Source organism: Melanostigma gelatinosum (assembly GCF_949748355.1).
Source record: "Melanostigma gelatinosum genome assembly, chromosome: 3".
Taxonomy (NCBI): domain Eukaryota; kingdom Metazoa; phylum Chordata; class Actinopteri; order Perciformes; family Zoarcidae; genus Melanostigma; species Melanostigma gelatinosum.
This window is the reverse complement of record NC_136636.1, coordinates 2,341,325-2,359,971: the sequence shown is the minus strand read 5'-3', so window position 1 is coordinate 2,359,971 and position 18,647 is coordinate 2,341,325. Positions and strand designations below refer to the sequence as shown.

Sequence of the window (18,647 nt, the reverse complement as noted above, 5' to 3'; positions counted from 1 at the left end):
TCAAAATTCAGAATTTTGAAGATGCAGATTCAGTTCAACAGAATTAACAGTAAATGTTTAAATTTGAATGAACTAACTGTTGTAACATGAATATTTATTGGAGGTCTAAACTGTGACAGCGTCTTAAGTTCTCATTGCTTCATCCAGATGTCATGTCACAGAAACTAAATCATATTTGATAATTTTTCTGCAGAATCTGTCAAGTTGTTGTTGAATGTGTAGATTAGACCCTTCGCTAAGCCCCGCCCACTGCTGCAACGCCAGTCAAGCCCACACTGTCACGAACTGCACTCCTTGAATACTCAGAGAAGCCGACAGAAGGGTCTATATCTGTTCAAAGGATGTATCAGGATGTCAAACATTCAGTGAAAACATGGCACAAAGATCGAGCTAAAGCTATCGAGATAGAAGACAATGAACATTGAGGAACAACACTGTTCCTGGAAAGTGAAAGCAGCATGTAGCATAGCAGTGCTAACGCTAGTTAATGACGTGCTAACGTGCTCTGCTAATGTTAGCTCCACAGGTGTTTAGGTAGAAACGAAACGTTTTAGAAACGTTTATCTCCTTCAACCTCTCCGGGTAACGAGCATCACGATCGCACAACGTTTACCCACGACGAGCTGCACATCCACTGAAGCAGCCTGAACATGAAGACCATCTGAAGCCACCGATGAGACTCTACGGAGCAGAGACGGAGAGTTATCGGACGCTGGTCAGAGCTGTATGATGCTACTCTGTGATTGGTCAGTCTGCATTTGAGGGGCGGGACTTGGCAAAGTGTCAATTGTCGGCTGCGTTTATTCACCCGGTCGAGGCTGAATGTGTAAAGATTGTGGCTGTACACTCACTCACTCACTCACTCACACACTCTTTACACTGTCACACCCCAGTAACAATAAGAAGGCATGCGTTCACCTGGACAGTCCAGATACAGAGGTTTATTAACACACAGGTAAAGACAGGTAGGAGAGAGAGGGGTCAGTGTGAGGAGGGGGCAGATGCAGTGAATACAGTGAAGAAGACAATAAAAAACAACAAACATGTCCGCCCTGATTGTCCCGTCAGTCCTGCTGTGTATTCACCACACAGCGGCGAATCTTTGCTTTGCCAGCGATTCATTTCCACATTTATAGTCTCAGACAGAGTGAAATAAAAAGAAGAGCCTGAAGAAGTCCTCCTGTCTCCAACTCAACAAAACAATGATTCTTCTTCTGCAGCATAAATAATTTCAGCTGATGCATTTCATTTATTTATTTCCCTTTTGATTTCCCGAACTTCGTTCTGACTGATGATGACGGTAATCAAGTTCCAAGGGAGAGGAGGAGGAGGAGGAAGGATAGGGGAAGGAGTTCAAACCTTATCCTTTAAAACTGTTTCTATTTTTACTTGATAAAAGATCCTCTTCTTCTCTAGCTTGTCTACTCTAAAACGTTTCACATTGTGACAGAGCTACACTACGCAGGTTGGTTTGGCTCTCATCAACTGACTACAAAAGGAAACACTAAAAAGCTCTAAAAAGGATATATTCTTTATTTTCTCTGTCTCTGTACGAGACAAGAAGGCATCTGCAGCAAATGTTTATTAAAAGGTACAAGCCGTGCTTAAAGGGACAGCAGCAGTCCATGCTCCATCGGTGTGGCAGGAAAAACATCCCTGACGTCCTTTAAACTTCATCTCAAACACAGTTTCCTCGCTCAGACTACGAGGCAGTATCCCGAGTTCATGATCTTTCTATTTTTGGTTTTAAATCCTGCAAGATTTATATATTTTTTACTTTCCTCTCCTGCGTCTTTGTCCTCTCTTTCCTGTAACCGTCCCTACCCTCTCAGTCTGCCTGAGCCCGGCCCATCACAGTGCATTGGTTGATGGCTGTCTGTCGGGCCTAGTAGGCAAGACATTGGGCAAACAACAATATATATATCATGTAAATGTGGTTGACAGTATTCAATCTCTTCAACTTGTTCTGTTTTTATCAGGCTGTTGCAAAGAAAAGATACATTTTGAAAGTCAGTATGGATTACCGGTTTGCTCAGGTCCGGTGCTGGGGCCAATGGGAGGTGGTCTGGTTCTGGGTGCAGCGGGGGGTGGTCCGGTGCTGGGGGCAGTGGGAGGTGGTCTAGTTCTAAGGGCAGTGGGAGGTGGTCTAGTTCTAGGGGCAGTGGGAGGTGGTCTAGTTCTAGGGGCAGTGGGAGGTGGTCTGGTTCTGGGTGCAGTGGGAGGTGGTCTAGTTCTAAGGGCAGTGGGAGGTGGTCTAGTTCTAGGGGCAGTGGGAGGTGGTCTGGTTCTGGGTGCAGTGGGAGGTGGTCTGGTTCTGGGGGCAGTGGGAGGTGGTCTAGTTCTAGGGGCAGTGGGAGGTGGTCTAGTTCTAAGGGCAGTGGGAGGTGGTCTAGTTCTAGGGGCAGTGGGAGGTGGTCTGGTTCTGGGTGCAGTGGGAGGTGGTCTGGTTCTGGGGGCAGTGGGAGGTGGTCTGGTTCTGGGTGCAGCGGGGGGTGGTCTGGTGCTGGGGGCAGTGGGAGGTGGTCTGGTTCTGGGGGCAGTGGGAGGTGGTCTGGTTCTGGGGGCAGTGGGAGGTGGTCTGGTTCTGGGGGCAGTGGGAGGTGGTCTGGTTCTGGGGGCAGTGGGAGGTGGTCTGGTTCTGGGTGCAGCGGGGGGTGGTCTGGTGCTGGGGGCAGTGGGAGGTGGTCTGGTTCTGGGGGCAGTGGGAGGTGGTCTGGTTCTGGGGGCAGTGGGAGGTGGTCTGGTTCTGGGGGCAGTGGGAGGTGGTCTGGTTCTGGGTGCAGCGGGGGGTGGTCTGGTGCTGGGGGCAGTGGGAGGTGGTCTGGTTCTGGGGGCAGTGGGAGGTGGTCTGGTTCTGGGGGCAGTGGGAGGTGGTCTGGTTCTGGGTGCAGCGGGGGGTGGTCCGGTGCTGGGGGCAGTGGGAGGTGGTCTGGTTCTGGGTGCAGCGGGGGGTGGTCCGGTGCTGGGGGCAGTGGGAGGTGGTCTAGTTCTGGGTGCAGCGGGGGGTGGTCTGGTGCTGGGGGCAGTGGGAGGTGGTCTGGTTCTGGGTGCAGCGGGGGGTGGTCTGGTGCTGGGTGCAGCGGGGGGTGGTCTGGTTCTAGGGCCAGTGGGGGGTGGTGAAGAGGTAATGGAGAAGCAGAGGGGGGAAGTGAGTGAGAGGTGATGATACTGTCTCTCTGCTATTGCAACGTGATCGGAGTGTCTGAGAACATGGACATGATGGGGTCCGCCTCCCCCGCCCTCTGTTGCGACTGGTTGTGGAGCTTTGAGTGCTGCTCTGCCCCTAGTAGTAAACCTGGACCCAAGTGTCCTCCCGTCCCTGCCCTGAGTCTGCCGTTCTGCTGCTCTCTGATCGGCTCCAGAAAGACCACATGCTTGTTGGTACTGACCTTGCGGCCCGGGCCCTCGGTGGTCGCCGGCGGGGTTGGGCTGAGGATGGAGGACTGGGCACTCCCTGCTCCGGCCTCCTTCCCTTGGCTCGGGGTCGCCGGGGTCGGGGCTTTGCGGCAGGGAGGGCAGCGGCAGGGCGTCAGGAAGAGGTACATGAGGACCAGCACCATGCTCACCACGCAGCCCAGCAAGGTGGTGAATCCGGTGTTGAACGGCTCGTGAAGCTCGTCGTCGTGCAGCACCACGGTCACGTTGACCTCCTGCGTCTCGTTGCGCTGCTGTTGCCGATCCAGAGACATACACCAGTAGATGCCGGAGTCCTCCGCACGAGCCGCCACGATCTCCAAGCTGCCGTTGGGGTACATCTTTAAGGATCCGTTGTTCCCCGGCGGTGCCACGTACTCCTGATTCGGTGACACCCAGAGAAAGGTCACATGCTGCCCGACAAGAGTGCTCACACAGTGCAGCAGCATCGGCTTTCCCACCTTCACTGAAACACTGCTATTCTGCTCTTTCAGCCCCTGACTCATCACGGTCAGGTTGCATTTTTCAAAGTAGCGGCCGTGCTGGAAGAAGCGCACGGTACCTCTCTGTATCCCGTAGACCAGACAGGTATACTCCTGTCGGAAGTCAGTCACAGAGGCAAATCCTCTCTGGTCCCAGTGCCGCAACAGTCCGTACATGGAGCACTCGCAGACCAGGGAGTTGTTGTGAAGGTAGAGTCCTCTCTGCATTGAGATGGGTAAGTTTGTTATGTCCTCCAGGGGTAGTTTGGACAGGCGGTTTGAGGACAGGTCCAGCATGGTAAGGTGAGGGTGGCTGTGCTCTTGGATGGAAAAGAAGGGGAAGTCTGTGAGGCGGTTATGACTGAGGTAGGCCTTGCGGAGGCTGCCCAGTCCAGCCAGGGCTCTGCTCTCCACGTGGGCAATGCGGTTGTTGAACAGAAGCAGCTCCTTCAACCCGGTCAGATCCAGGAAGCAATGCTGCTCCAAAACACGAAGCTGATTGGACGACAGGTCCAGGTGTTGGAGCAGCGTCCCGGAGGCGTTTCGAAATGCCCCAAGCTGAATAACAGTCAGCCGGTTGTGCGCTATCCGTAACGTCTCCAACCGGTTCAGTCCTTCGAAGCTGCCCCCCTCCAACTGCGCGATCCGGTTGTGGCTGAGATCCAGAGTGACGACGGAGACGGGCATCTCTCGGGGCACCTGATCCAGACCCGCGGCGGTGCAGCTGAGGATGTCCGCCGCGCAGATGCATCTGCCCGGCTGGGTGGAGGCCTGAGACGGGCAGACGGTGGCCTGGACCGGGCCCGGCTGGGGGAGCTGGAGACAAACTAACAAGACGACAACGGACCACCACGACGGCGATGCCGCTGTAACCGCGGGTGCCACTACACCCTGCGGAAAACCACCACTCCCAGCAACATACAACATGATGCCACCGGCAGGCTGCGGGCATCAGCAGCGCAGAGATCTGTTTATAGTTTTCTCTCTATAACTCCTTTAAACGTGCGTTTCACATCCTTCATGCTGTTCTGATTCTTCTCATTTTCATCAAGTAATTCACATTTGACATAGACAGACTCCTGACAGACGAACACATGAGTGTGTGCACTTGTTTTTCATGTTTCTTTACCTTGTTCCAGTCCTTTTACATACGGAGCTAAAGCCTCTTATATGTTCGAATCCCTCCGTCTCGTATCGTTTCCAAGACACGTCTCAAGAGAGGACGCTTATTTGCATTTAAGCTACGGGGCACAAACACAAAGTCACTGTGATAAACGCCTCCAGCTCCAGGCGTGATGCTTTTATTTTTGTGGAACCCGGTTAATGTTGAATGAGGCGATCGCATCTGCGTCCACCTGCCAGCGTGGCGGCCATCTGGAGAGGGCAAACAAGATTTAAAAATGAATAAATAATCAAATGAAGAGAGGTGGACACAGAGTTTGAGAGGTCCAGGTGCGCCCGCTGTAAACAAACAAAATCCCTTCTGTTGTGTGATCTGTGCTCAGCAGGGTGAAAACAAACTCTGAATGAACGCAGTCAAAGTTCAGTCGCTTAAAAACTCATCCAGCAGAAGAAAAAAGGAGGAGTTGTGCTTGTAGAATCCTTTTATTTCCAGTCGGAGAAAACATTGTGCGTTCAGCTCCCCCTCGGAGACCCGTTTAGCCCACAGCTGCACCTCCAGTACCTCCGACACGGACAGGAAGTGCTCTCCCGATCGTGAGGTCCTGAAGACTTTCTCCTCGGCTCGTCCTCCTTATTTCAAAAAATAGAACGTAAACGGACCCGCCGATGTTTTTTGTATTCTCCAAACAGAAGAGGAGCCTTTTTTTTTCGTCTCAGCTGTTCGTCTCAGTCTCCTTGTTTTTTCTACGCCAAGTCTGTTTTTTTTCTTCTTCTTGTTTTTTTGTGAATCACGGACCCCAGCTGTCTGCCGCCCACAGCACACGCCCCGAGTCGCGAGATCAGATTTTCAAAGAAGTCAGCATCGCATCCACTTCGCTTCACTTCTCTTCACTCGCAGCCACTTAAAGCTCACTCTCACACTCTCACTCACACACACACTCTGACTGTCTTTCTCCTCCGGCTGATCCGTGCAGAGACGTGTTTTTTCTTCTTCAGCAGTGGGTGGATGATAGATTTTGTATGCAGAAGAGAAATCTGTGAAACATGCAGCTGGGAGCTCTTCTTTCTCTTCTCCGCGGCTCAGAAAAAAGAAGGAAACGGGTAGAAGGAGAGACGTTATTCCTCTCCAGATGTGTGTGTGTGTATATACACACATGTGAGTCCAGATGTGAGTGTGCTGGAGGTCGAGCTGTGAGCTGCTTCCCGTCTCCTCACCACTCGCTGTGACTGTGAGCTGTGTGTCTGCCTCCTCTGGTGCTTTCCCAGCTCCTCCTCCTCCTCTTCCTCTCCTCCATTATAGTTTAACCCCCCCCCCCCCACACACACACACACACACACACACACACACACACACACTTTTACTCAGCACCTTCCTCCTCTTTTTACTGCTCTTTTCTTGTCTATTTCTGCTTCAGGCTCTCACGTTGTAGTTTTCATCACCACGTCTCTCTCTCTCTCTCTCTCTCTCTCTCTCTCTCTCTCTCTCTCTCTCTCTCTCTCTCTCTCTCTCTCTCTCTCTCTCTCTCTCTCTCTCTCTCTCTCTCTTCCCCCCCCCCCCCCCCCCCCCCGAGGCTCATGCTGCTACAGTGTGAAGGGGATTCTGGGGTAAACCAGATCTCTGCAAACATTACGATCTAAATGTGAATAAACTTCAATGCTTGTGCATCTAAATTGTGTACATTTTTACACGTGGTTGCAGGTGTGTGTTTTATTGACGTGACTAAAGGTGCAGCACATCGTTCTTACCTCTGTATTCATGATAATAACAGACTTTATAAACCCATTGGTTTGTGGACTGCAGTTTTGAAGCTTCCAGTAGGGTGTTTTTGCCGTCGCCATCTTTTGCAACCAATAAACAGGAAGCGACCATATTTGGAGTGACATAGCGATACCGTATAGTCTGGTAGAGACCTGTCAATCACTGTGTAGCCCCGCCCTAAAGCATCCCCTGCTTCATGGTCTGTGTGACTCTAAATGGACCATAATGTACTAAATGAACATCATGCTGTATTGAAGAAGACTTGAAACTAGAGATTGAGACATAAACTCATGTTTACAATGTTTACTGAGGTAATAAATCAAGAGAGAAGTAGAGTCATTTTCTATAGACTTCTATACAACCAGAGGAGTCGCCCCCTGGTGGACACTAGAGAGAATGCAAGTTTAGGACACTTACGCATCGGCTTCACTCGGCAGAACCGGATGTTGCCGCCTGAGTTGAACTAGCCATTGACGTCGTTCATCGTGCTGACTCAGCACAGTGACGCATCATGAAAGGTCGATCAATCAGTCACCTGATTGGTAAAACTGTTGATCACCTGCTGCACCGGCGACTGGAGGGAGTGATCTTCTTCAGTCGTGTGTGTGTGTGTGTGTGTGTGTGTGTGTGTGTGTTAGGAGCTGTCTTCAGTTCTTGTGCTTTTCATGCTGGTCTCCTGTCACAGGGGATTAAGACACACACACACACTCCCACACACACACACACACGCGCACACACACACACACTCCTTTTTTAAAAGGTTCATAAGATGATTTCACTTTGTCTTTTGGGAGACGAGATCCAGAATGTCAGAATAGGTTTAATGCCAACGTGTTTTTTACAAGTCAGACCACTTTGACATTTAATCCGTCATGCGGTTAATTACAGAGAATATGTTTTTTTTAGTCCGACATGTCCCGTCGTTTATTCAAGTGTTCATTTTTCTTCCTTTCTTTCTTTTTGTACCATTCGTTCACGCTGGAGTAATTTTCCCCGCTTTGCTCGGCGTCTAATGAGCCGCGTCAATCCAAACATGTTGCCCTTTTGTCGGGTTTGTAATTAAAAGCGGAACACAATGGACTCACAAACACAGCCGGTGACATTTCGCAGCACGTTCGCTGTGACTCACTCTGACTTCTTCTTATCAATGGATTCTATCACGAGATGTTTGCTCCCGAGGTAGAGGAGGAGCGCGTGAAGACGGGACGAAGAGTCTCTCTCGGCGTGAAGCGCCACGGCCGCTGTCGTGAAAAGGTCAGAGTGGATTTCGGTGGGAAATGTCACCGGTCTTCCCTCGCCGGTTCCTCGTGTGACGGACAGGGATGACCTATCGGTCGCAGATATCTGCTGTTCACAAGCCACCTGCTGTCTCATGTTTCACGCTCTCCTGTAATAATGATTATGTTAACAGAGATGCCTCCAAAATAAGAAGAATTCAATTATTCTAACTTCTATTAAGTCAATTTTTCAAATACTGTTTAATTTGTTTTCCAGTCCATAGAACCAAAACATCTAAAGAGGACCTTCTCCGAGCTGAAAGGATGAGATGCCTCTCAGACATGCAGAGGCTGACTGGACTCAGTCGAGCTTTGGTGGCGACAGATTACAAACTCTTGACGGAATGATTTCAAATAAAAGAAGAGCTAGTTATCACTGTTTTTCTAAGCCCCGCCCCTCTTTGTTTCTCTCGCTATAGCACCGGTCAATCATCCCTCCTCACATTTACAGTTCACCATCATACTGGTAAAAGATATTAATATACGAAGAAACATTATTCAGGACGTCGTCAAGTATTGTTTCTGCGACTTGTTTTATTCACAAGCGTAGATTTTTTCAATCTCTGTCAAGTTTAATCTACATTATAAACTAAGAAGAGAGGGATGGAGGGGGGAGGAAAGGGAGGGAGGAGAGAGGGAAGGTGGAGGGAGGCGAGACGGAAGGTGCAGAGAGGGGAGGAGGAGGGAAGAGAAAAGGATGGAGGGGGGGAGGAGAGAGGGAAGGTGGAGGGAAGAGAGAAGAATGGAGGGGGGAGGAAAGGGAACATGGGGAGGTGGGGGGAGGAGAGAGGGAAGGTGTAGAGAGTAGGGAGGCGAGAGGAGACGAGGAGATGAGGTTCTCATCATGTCTGACGTGTGAGATCTTGTTTTTCTCTGATTGTGTGAAAACAGGATTTCTTCGATTTCTTCTTCTTTCAGGAATGAAACCATAAAAAGCTCCGAAGTGTTGAGATGTTTAGTGCTCAGATTTGTGCTGCTGATCTCGGCTGTCGTCACGTTTACTCACTGAAACGTCACGTCTGACTGTCTGACTGTCTGACTTTTGGGTATTCGGTTTCTGTTTCCGCGTTTGACCTCATTCACGCCGTGTCACTTCCTGTGTCTCCGGCCAATCAGAGAGCTGATCTGAATGCATCCTAGAGGACTGGAGGAAGAACTCCTTCCTTCAGTGTGGAGCGAGATCATAACAATAATTCAGATTGATCACCGTCACAGTGAACCAGTTTAAACCAGACATTTTCTGTTCCAGTGTATTTTCTGGTGATTTTTTTATTTCCTCCAAAACTGTCCAGTAAAATAATTTCAAATCTGACGTGATCGTCGTCGGGACTCCACTGAACATTTCAGCAAACCTCTGAAGGAAAGAAGATCATGACGCTTCAAATTGTCAATGTTTTAAAATGTAAATTGAGCCGACTTTCCTGTAATTTTCTCCAAAACTCTTCTGTACTTTTAATTTTACATTATTAATAATTATTAATACTTTATTGCTGTAATGCAAGTCTTTCTTCAACCTTTTTTTTGTGTTGCTTACTAACTCTTCTTCTTCTGGTGTTTAAAATGACAGCCATGTCCTCCCGCTTCTTCTTCTTCTTCTTCTGGTGTTTAAAATGACAGCCCTCTCTCTCTTCTTCTTCCTCAGGATATCTCGGGCGTCCTCCGTGCTGCTCTCTGACCCCTGTTTCCAGCTCCACTCCATCCAGCACCTGTTAGGAGAGGGGGGGCAGGACTCCTCCGGCTCCAAGGCCGCCGTCACCTCCACCTCCGTCACCTCCACCTCCGTCACCTCCACCGCCCGTCCGGTGATTGGGTCCCTGGGGTCGAACGTGGCCCCCGTGGCCCCTGTGATCCCTTCCGCCGCCGCCAACGCAGGGTCCTCGGAGCGCAAGCACTTCTCCCTCCACGCATGTGAGTGATCTTACATCAGAGGGATTCCAGATGTTTTAAAGTATCGTGTGAGTCACTCGAGTCGGTTAAAGACGACAAGTTCTGAAAGTAGAAAAATAATCTGGAGCGGAGCTGAACAGGAGTGAGACCTCTGTAGCTCGCTGCTCGTCTCTGCTGCAGCTACATTAGCCAGCTATACAAACACAGAGCTGTCAGAGGTGCACTGTGGGTAATGTAGGCGCCAGATTGTGACAGTGTGAATGAAGAGAGGTGTCGAGACGAGGTGTAGGGAGGAGAGAGGAGGTGTAGAGAGGAGAGAGGTGGTGTAGAGAGGAGGTGTAGGGAGGAGAGGTGGTGTAGAGAGGAGAGAGGTGTAGGGAGGAGAGAGGAGGTGTAGGGAGGAGAGAGGAGGTGTAGGGAGGAGAGAGGAGGTGTAGAGAGGAGAGAGGTGGTGTAGAGAGGAGAGAGGAGGTGTAGGGAGGAGAGGTGGTGTAGAGAGGAGAGAGGTGTAGAGAGGAGGTGTAGAGAGGAGAGAGGAGGTGTAGGGAGGAGAGAGGTGGTGTAGAGAGGAGAGAGGTGGTGTAGAGAGGAGGTGTAGGGAGGAGAGGTGGTGTAGAGAGGAGAGAGGTGTAGGGAGGAGAGAGGAGGTGTAGGGAGGAGAGAGGAGGTGTAGGGAGGAGAGAGGAGGTGTAGAGAGGAGAGAGGTGGTGTAGAGAGGAGAGAGGAGGTGTAGGGAGGAGAGGTGGTGTAGAGAGGAGAGAGGTGTAGAGAGGAGGTGTAGAGAGGAGAGAGGAGGTGTAGGGAGGAGAGGAGGTGTAGGGAGGAGAGGTGGTGTAGAGAGGAGAGAGGTGTAGGGAGGAGAGAGGAGGTGTAGAGAGGAGAGAGGAGGTGTAGAGAGGAGAGAGGTGGTGTAGAGAGGAGAGAGGTGGTGTAGAGAGGAGAGAGGAGGTGTAGGGAGGAGAGGTGGTGTAGCGAGGAGAGAGGTGTAGGGAGGAGAGAGGAGGTGTAGAGAGGAGAGAGGAGGTGTAGAGAGGAGAGGTGGTGTAGAGAGGAGAGAGGTGTAGAGAGGAGGTGTAGAGAGGAGAGAGGAGGTGTAGGGAGGAGAGGAGGTGTAGGGAGGAGAGGTGGTGTAGAGAGGAGAGAGGTGTAGGGAGGAGAGAGGAGGTGTAGAGAGGAGAGAGGTGTAGGGAGGAGAGAGGTGGTGTAGAGAGGAGAGAGGTGGTGTAGAGAGGAGAGAGGTGGTGTAGAGAGGAGAGAGGAGGTGTAAATCAGAATGAATTCTGTTGTCAGAGAAACAAAAGGAAGAGGCTGTCACCACGGCATCACTCTGTCACCATGGGGACGCAAGGCCGTTTCCATGGCCACCTTGGGGTTGCATTATCCGAAGGAGTGTGTGTGTGTGTGTGTGTGTGTGTGTGTGTGTGTGTGTGTGTGTGTGTGTGTGTGTGTGTGTGTGTGTGTGTGTGTGTGTGTGTGTGTGTGTGTGTGTGTGTGTGTGTGTGTGTGTGTGTCTGAGGTATTTCCATGTTATGTCAGTATGTGCTTCTGGTCAGAGGCAAATATTTAACATTACTACATTTATTTATTGTTATTATTGCAGGGTTTGATTTTCTGGGTTTTTTCTGCACCAGACAAAGAAAAGCCTTCAGAACGTTGTTTGACCACGTCGGAGCTCACGTACATGCAAGACGTCATCGTCCATATTATCCGTTTGATGAGCTGATTCACTTCACACGCAGCACGAAGCACTTCACGACAAACTAAGTACCAATTACAGAGGTGCGAAATTTCGAGATCGTGGCAGGCGACTGCAGAACGCTTTGGATTCGGGGAAACCAACGATGTCCGGAAAGATCTTGTCGTTCCTTCATTTGTCCCTGTTGGAGCCAGCGCTATCCATTAGCGGATTATAAACAAACAAACAATCGAAACTTGACGTGCAAATGCCTTTAATTTGTAATGTTTCTGCTCACTGCCAATGAGCAAACGTCGTCCAGCGTTAAACCGTGATGTGACTCATATGAACATTTGAACATTTCTTCTGGTCATCATGAGCCTGTAAGCTTCATCCAGACTTTAAAAGTGTTGATTTTATTGCAACAGTTTCCTGAATTCAAGTTGTTAAGCGGTTAAATGAAATGAAATCGGTGTGAAGATAAGAAGAATGTTGTTTTTACGTTTCCCAAAAGAGGCAATGCTGACATTTAGATGTTTTCCATCGTCACCGTCGAGGTTTAGCCTGTTAGCGCGCTAACATCAGCACTAGACAAAGTGCAGGCCGAGGAGAAAGCCATTGCTTCTGCTCATGAATCAAAGTGCTGCAGGCATTCAAATGTTGACCTGATGAATGGTCAGTTGTTCCAGCTCCCTGCCTTCAATCAGGGAGGTTAAGTGGGTCCTTCTGACTCCAGCACTGACCTCAGTGTCCAGCAGGGAGAATTGGCAATGACCCCCTCCTACATCCTCCATTCAGGGCACGAAGTGGGTTGTTTATCGTGGGCGTTCCACTTCCTGTTCTTACTCCAGCTGATATCATGTCTATTGGTATCTCAGAGACTAAGTGGTTGTTCCGTGCTGTAGAAAATGGGTCTCAGAGCACTTTGACAAAGCGTTTCTGAACGGGATCAGATACCGCTCATCAAATAAATAACGGTTGTTGGATTATTTGCTTTGTTTTGTAGTCATCAGAGATATATATATATATAGATACTGTATATACATTTTTCCCAACGTCACCTTCAGTCTTTGTGGTTCATACTTGGTGCTGCAGCTGAAACGGGATCTCTGAGTGTTTCCTAGACGTCATTATTAGCAGACTCACTGATCCTGTATCAGCCCTGAGATCGTCTAACGTAGGAACGATTACAGCGGCGCACGTCACATACGATCACATGTTCCTGTTTGTTTACACGCCTCTCCAGCTCACACGTTACACATGTGATATAAGTATGTGTTTATGCTATTGCACTTTGTTTTATTGTAACGCACCAGTCACCAAGTCACGCACCTTATATGTGCAAACACGGTTTAAAATAAACCGATTCTGATGAAGTTTGTCTTTTAGGACATTTGAAGTGCAGCATATCATTTCCCCCAAATCATACTTCAATGCATAAAGTCTCAGTGCAGAGGCTGCAGCTAACAAATGAACCAGGTAATTAAAAAAGGGCCATAATAAGATGAGAAATACAATAGAGACCAATGAATGAATAGATTCATCATGTTTGTACTTTCCTGGATGCTACAAACATTATTCATCTATTTGTTCAACAAACAAAAAGAAACGACGACCAAATTCCCCCTTTCTTGAGCTAATATCTCCATAAAAGATACGTAATGAACTTTACTTTTCCAGCTAATGAATACTGTCTGAATACTATTTAGAAAACTTGACATAAAGATGGAAATATCTCATCTTGACTTTTTTTTAATGAATTATCTTATTTTGAGAAGTTCAATTCTTCTATTTTTGCTACTCATTATTCTTCCTTTTATTTAAATAGTTTCAACTTTATATTCATATTTCATATTTGTTGTGTGTCTCCCGCTGTAGTTTGTTGAATCCAGAAGGTGAACAGTCGTCAGTAATAGCTCTTAAATAACTTCTCATCTGCATCTGTAGAATTTATGATTTTACATCATAAATGAAAACATTCAGAATGATTTGAATGAATCCGTTTCGTTCTCAGTCGACGTGAATCTCATCAACTCATGTTCAGCTCATGTTTGTGGTTTTGAAGGATGAAATTCTTTGGGGCAAAATTTCATGAAAATTTTATTTAAATCCATAACCGTGAACAAACCGTGTCCATATTTTAACAGTTTGAAACATTCAGAATTATGTTCGTTCTACTCTGCTGCTCGGTTTCTGTTTTGGATTTGTTGTGTCAGTCGTTCATGTCGGCAGATATTTAATTACAACGTTCACAGTTCATCGTCTATCTTGAGATGCAATAATGATGATGAATGGCTGATTCTTTCCCTCACTGTCTGTATTGTGTCACAATCTGCGGTGATTCTGTTTCATCTGCTTTTATCAGATGAAACGTATGAAGCATAAAAAGTGACCCTGATGGACTCCACCCGTCCCACAGGTCCAACACCTGCTGAGTAATAATTACAGAACGTGTTGACTAGTCAGTGTGTGTGTGTGTGTGTGTGTGTGTGTGTTCCACCAACAGACACGGACTACATCAGCGAGGAGGAGAAACAGAAGGTGGAGCTGATGTTGACGTTTCTCACCGAAGAATCCAAACAGGCAGCAGCCAGCACAGCTGTGAGTACAAGCATACAAACAGCAGCGTGGTCGTGTTCATGTGCATGTTCATGTTCATGGGATTCGTGCAGCAGCTTGTTACTCCGTTTGTAGTATCCTGAAACGCGTAGCGGTAAATGCAGGTTGTGTTTTACGTTTGTCTCGGGCAGAAATAAGTAATCGCTTGCGTTTCAGGATTTGTTGGCGCAAGTTGAGAGAATTCTCAGATTGACAGTTGACAAACCTCTCAGACAGTCAGGGAGGTTTAGGAAAGAGGATGTAATGTTAATGTAGCATGGGAGCCGATGAAGGAGACAGTTTGGTTCCAGACCAGACGGCAACCTCCGGTTCTGCCAAGTAAAGCCAATGATTCACGTGTTAAAGCTGCATTCTCTCTAGTGTCCACCAGGGGGCGACTCCTCTGGTTGTATAGAAGTCTGTGAGAAAATGACTCTACTTCTCTCTTGATTTATTCCCTCAGTAAACATTGTAAACATGAGTTTATGTCTCAATCTCTAGTTTCAAGTCTTCTTCAATACAGCATGATGTTCATTTCGTACATTATGGTCCATTTAGAGTCACACAGACCATAAAGCAGGGGATGCTTTAGGGCGGGGCTACAGTGATTGACAGGTCTCTACCAGAGCCGTACACGGTGTCTACGTCGCTCCTCCTCAGTCCAAATATGGTCACTTCCGTTTACCGCTTGCAAAAGAAGAAAAAATGCCGTAATCCAAGATGGCGGCGAACTCAAGGCTTCTTAACATCAGTCCACAAACCAATGGGTGATGTCACGATGACCACGCCCACTTCTTATAGACAGTCTACGCTTTAGACAGCCTGCTGCCCTTGAGCATGAAGCTGGTCAGGACAAAAGCATTTCCTCCTCCGCAGTGGAAACCCGATCCTTTACTCTCCCTTTCAGACTCCACCACAGAGACAAACTGTCCGGAGAAAGGATTTATAATTGATGAGGGAAGGAGGAGGAGAAAAAGAGAGAGAGAAAGGGAAGAGATGGAGGGGGAAGTGGTATAAACCACTTTCCTTGTTGTCTTTTTTTGTTGCCACGTCACGCTTCAACAACTAGCCGATCAAACGTCTTGGACGGCGTTATTAGAACATCCTGCCGTGGTGCAGAGCTTCTGCTCATGCGGAGGACGGACCGTCGATGTGGAGCGAGAGCGAAGCGAACGCTCGGTAGGTCGAAGTGCAGCGAGTCCAGAGCCCGAGGCACAAAGCCGCTAATGGTTCTCCGCCGAGAGGAGACGCACTCGGCTCGAGCCGGGAAATGACTTTCTCTTTAATGTCGGAGATCTGCACGTGAATGGAAAGTTTTCTCAAGTCCAATCACTGCGACTGATAAACGGCGTGCAGCTGTGAGGCAGCAGTCAGTTACTCCTGCAGAGCGGCTGCTGAGGTGGAATTAAACATCGTCCGTGTGTTTAATACACAGTGCAGATGGACGGGAATCAGACGACTGCTCTTAAGAAAGAGCAACACATTTCCAGAATTTTATTATTATTATTCTACGATATGTGAAGGAACAACCCAGAAAAACGACATCAGAGATGCATTTAACATATCTTTAGATTCATAGAGAGTTATAGATTGTTCTATATTCAACAAATTATTACCATAATTTAAATGAATGAAACCGAAAAACCTTTCATGGACCTCCTGGAATATAAGAAATAAAATACGTTTAAAGTAACTCAATAATAGGAATATAAATGTGACGAATAATAATCATCCACATTTTATAAAGTCATAAAATATATAAGTCGTGCTCAGGCCTTCGATCTTCTTTATTCGTGTGGTGTGTGTGCATGTGTAGTGAAAGGAAGGCAGACGGAGCTGAAGCAGAGAGTCTGGTGTGACAGAAAGAGGAGCTGGTCCTGTTCGTGGTTCTCGATGCCACCATCAGCTGCCTGCTTGTTACCCAATTAAATCATCAGACTGTTTGAAAAGCTGCCGGGCGTCTGAACGCTCTTTACTCTGAATGTTTTCCGTAGACGATGAACACACAAGTACACAGATATTCCAAACTGCTCCGCGGGTTCACAAATCCATCAGCACTCGGAGGACGGCCGCTCTCTCTCGGTTGCTTACGTTTGCCAAGACAACAGCTCGGGGCGTCAGGGCAACCAGATCCACCGCGTTAAAGCTCCAATGGTTTTCCCTCAAAATGGGGGAGAGGGGGGGGGGGGGGGGGAGAGAGGAACAGAGGAACAGGAGAGACGAGTGTCTGATGACCTTTCTGTTAAATCTGCCGAGGTTCTTCCAGCTGAGAGCTGCGTGTTCACACTGGATGTGATCAGCAGTGTTTCTGGCCTGTGGTGGACGAGAGCGAAATGATGTTTTACCATAAAGATGAAACAGTCAATGACTGAACGGTCCTCAGAATCTGTGGTCCGACCAGACGAAGAACTCACTTTCTTTCTGTTCTGATCTCGTCCATTTCTTCTCGGCGGGGATAAACTGAAAGCTCATCGGCTGTAAAGGGCGAGCAGCTAACAGAGAATCTAGGATTGTGTGTATTGTTGCTGCAGCAGTCTTATATTCCATGTCTGGAATCGGTCATATATACATATATATCATATATCATATATATATATATGCATTTATCTCTGGTCGTCTCTCAGTGTGACAGTTGTTTGTGTGAAACAAGAAGTCAACGTTGATTCTTTAACTTCTGTACTTCAGTAACGACGCGTCCGTAGTTATTTTAACCCAAATCACGATCTTCTTCTGAACCTAACTAAGTTGTTTCCTGTGACGACGGGAGTTCATCTTAAAAAGACTGTTTGCCTGCTGGAGCTTCAGAGAACAAACGCATCCAAAATGAGGAGTCAGGTTTTGGCAAGACATCGTGCGGACCGATGCACGAGGACTATTTCAGACACGTTCGTCACTTCAGTCCATCGGATATTGATCGACTGACCCATTGACCCAATGAAATGAACGCCATCGACTGTGATGTTGTCATTGGCTCCAGAAACCCATCCGGCCACCAGGAGGGCGATCCAGATGTTTTGTCTTCACTTTTGGGGGGCCGTCACACCAGCTGTGTGCGTGCACCGCGCAGAGCTGGCCTGTGGAACAACTTTGCTAAATGATGCGGCTGCAATCCAGACTAGAGAAGTAATGTACGATATACTTCATATCATTCTCTCAACAAAATAAACCATATTGTAAGTCTCGTTTTGATGCAAAGATTTGTACATTAAAGCATTAAAGCATTACGTCTTTGTTTTATGCAAGAAAACGTGAAATAATTTACAAGTGAGACCAAATAAATGCACTTCGACAGAGTTAACAGACTTTCTCATCCGGTTAATTCCCTCTCATCAGTGAAACAAACGAGCTGTTCATATTAAATACACCGTTATGAGTAATGTACAGTGATCGCAACAATACGGACGATGCACTTTGTTGAGGATTTTCTCAACACATAAAGGAACACTTCATCTAAAAAGTGACGAAAGCTGTCAGGCACAAGTAGGGGAGTATAAACGACAATATTAGATACGGTGGAAGAGAAGTATGAAGAAGCAGAAAATAGAAATACTCAAGTAAAGTACAAATATCTCAAACTTGTACTGAAGTGCAGTACTTGAACACATGTTTTCTGTTACTTTCCACCACTGGAGAAACCTGCAGGCGAGTTGTTTCTTCAGAAGTCTGAATCTGTGTGTTTTAATAAACTTCTGCATTCACATAAACCAACACGTTTAGTTTAAGGCAACAAAAACACTCGTTTAGGAAAAAGGAGGTTTTAGTTAAATAACGTTGTTTTTGGGAGTTAAGTGGGCTCCTTTACGTACGAGATGTCAGTGAAGTACGTTACGTAACTCAAGTGTTTGTAATAAGACAGCGTTGACACAAACAGTGGCTTCCTGGGTGAAAGTCCTGTGTTTGTCTTTAGACATCGTCACATGACTTCCTGGCTCAGACCCGACTGAACCTGACCAAAGTCTGAGGCTGTACTTTCTGTGAAGACTTCCACATTTGCTGCTTCGGAAATACTTTCTTACACACAACAGTCAGACAACACGCAGAATATGCATACAGGTACTGCTGACACCGCATCAACTCCCAGCATGCACCGCTGCAGCTCAGTGGTGGGTCCTGGGTTCTACTGCGACGCCCTCGGTGCTCAACAGAAGAGTCAACAAGTAGAAAATATCTATTTCAGTCTTCGTGTTCTGGCCGTTGTTTCATTATTCTTTCAACATGTCGTGTTTCTGAGCCGCTTCGTCGTCCTGATCTGGAACAATCCAACCAGATGGTGAGGTCGTCTTTATCCAACAGCAACAAACGTGGCAGATGGCCGGTCAGCAGCGAGGACACAGTCGGCACTTTATTAGCTTCATCTTTTATACCGACGGTTTCACTTTTTTACAAATGTTGTGCCATCTGTGGAGGAAGATATCTCCGGAGGTCTTCAGCAA

General features: G+C 47.7%; 2 protein-coding genes across 2 annotated transcripts in view; one reads left to right on the top strand and one right to left on the bottom strand.

Moving 5' to 3' along the window:
• The window catches only part of rnf123 (ring finger protein 123), an 88,663-nt gene that overhangs the window by 57,607 nt on the left and 12,409 nt on the right, over positions 1 to 18,647 (top strand). Inside the window, exons 37-38 of the mRNA XM_079265624.1 lie at positions 9,697 to 9,962; positions 14,123 to 14,217. Coding sequence (XP_079121750.1) covers positions 9,697 to 9,962; positions 14,123 to 14,217 — 361 coding nt within the window. The remainder of the gene's footprint in view (positions 1 to 9,696; positions 9,963 to 14,122; positions 14,218 to 18,647) is intronic.
• amigo3 (adhesion molecule with Ig-like domain 3) lies at positions 3,180 to 4,823 on the bottom strand (the record flags this gene model as incomplete). The annotated part of the gene is made up of 1 exon (XM_079265971.1): positions 3,180 to 4,823. The coding sequence occupies one exon, from the start codon at positions 4,821 to 4,823 to the stop codon at positions 3,180 to 3,182; it is 1,644 nt and encodes a 547-aa protein (XP_079122097.1).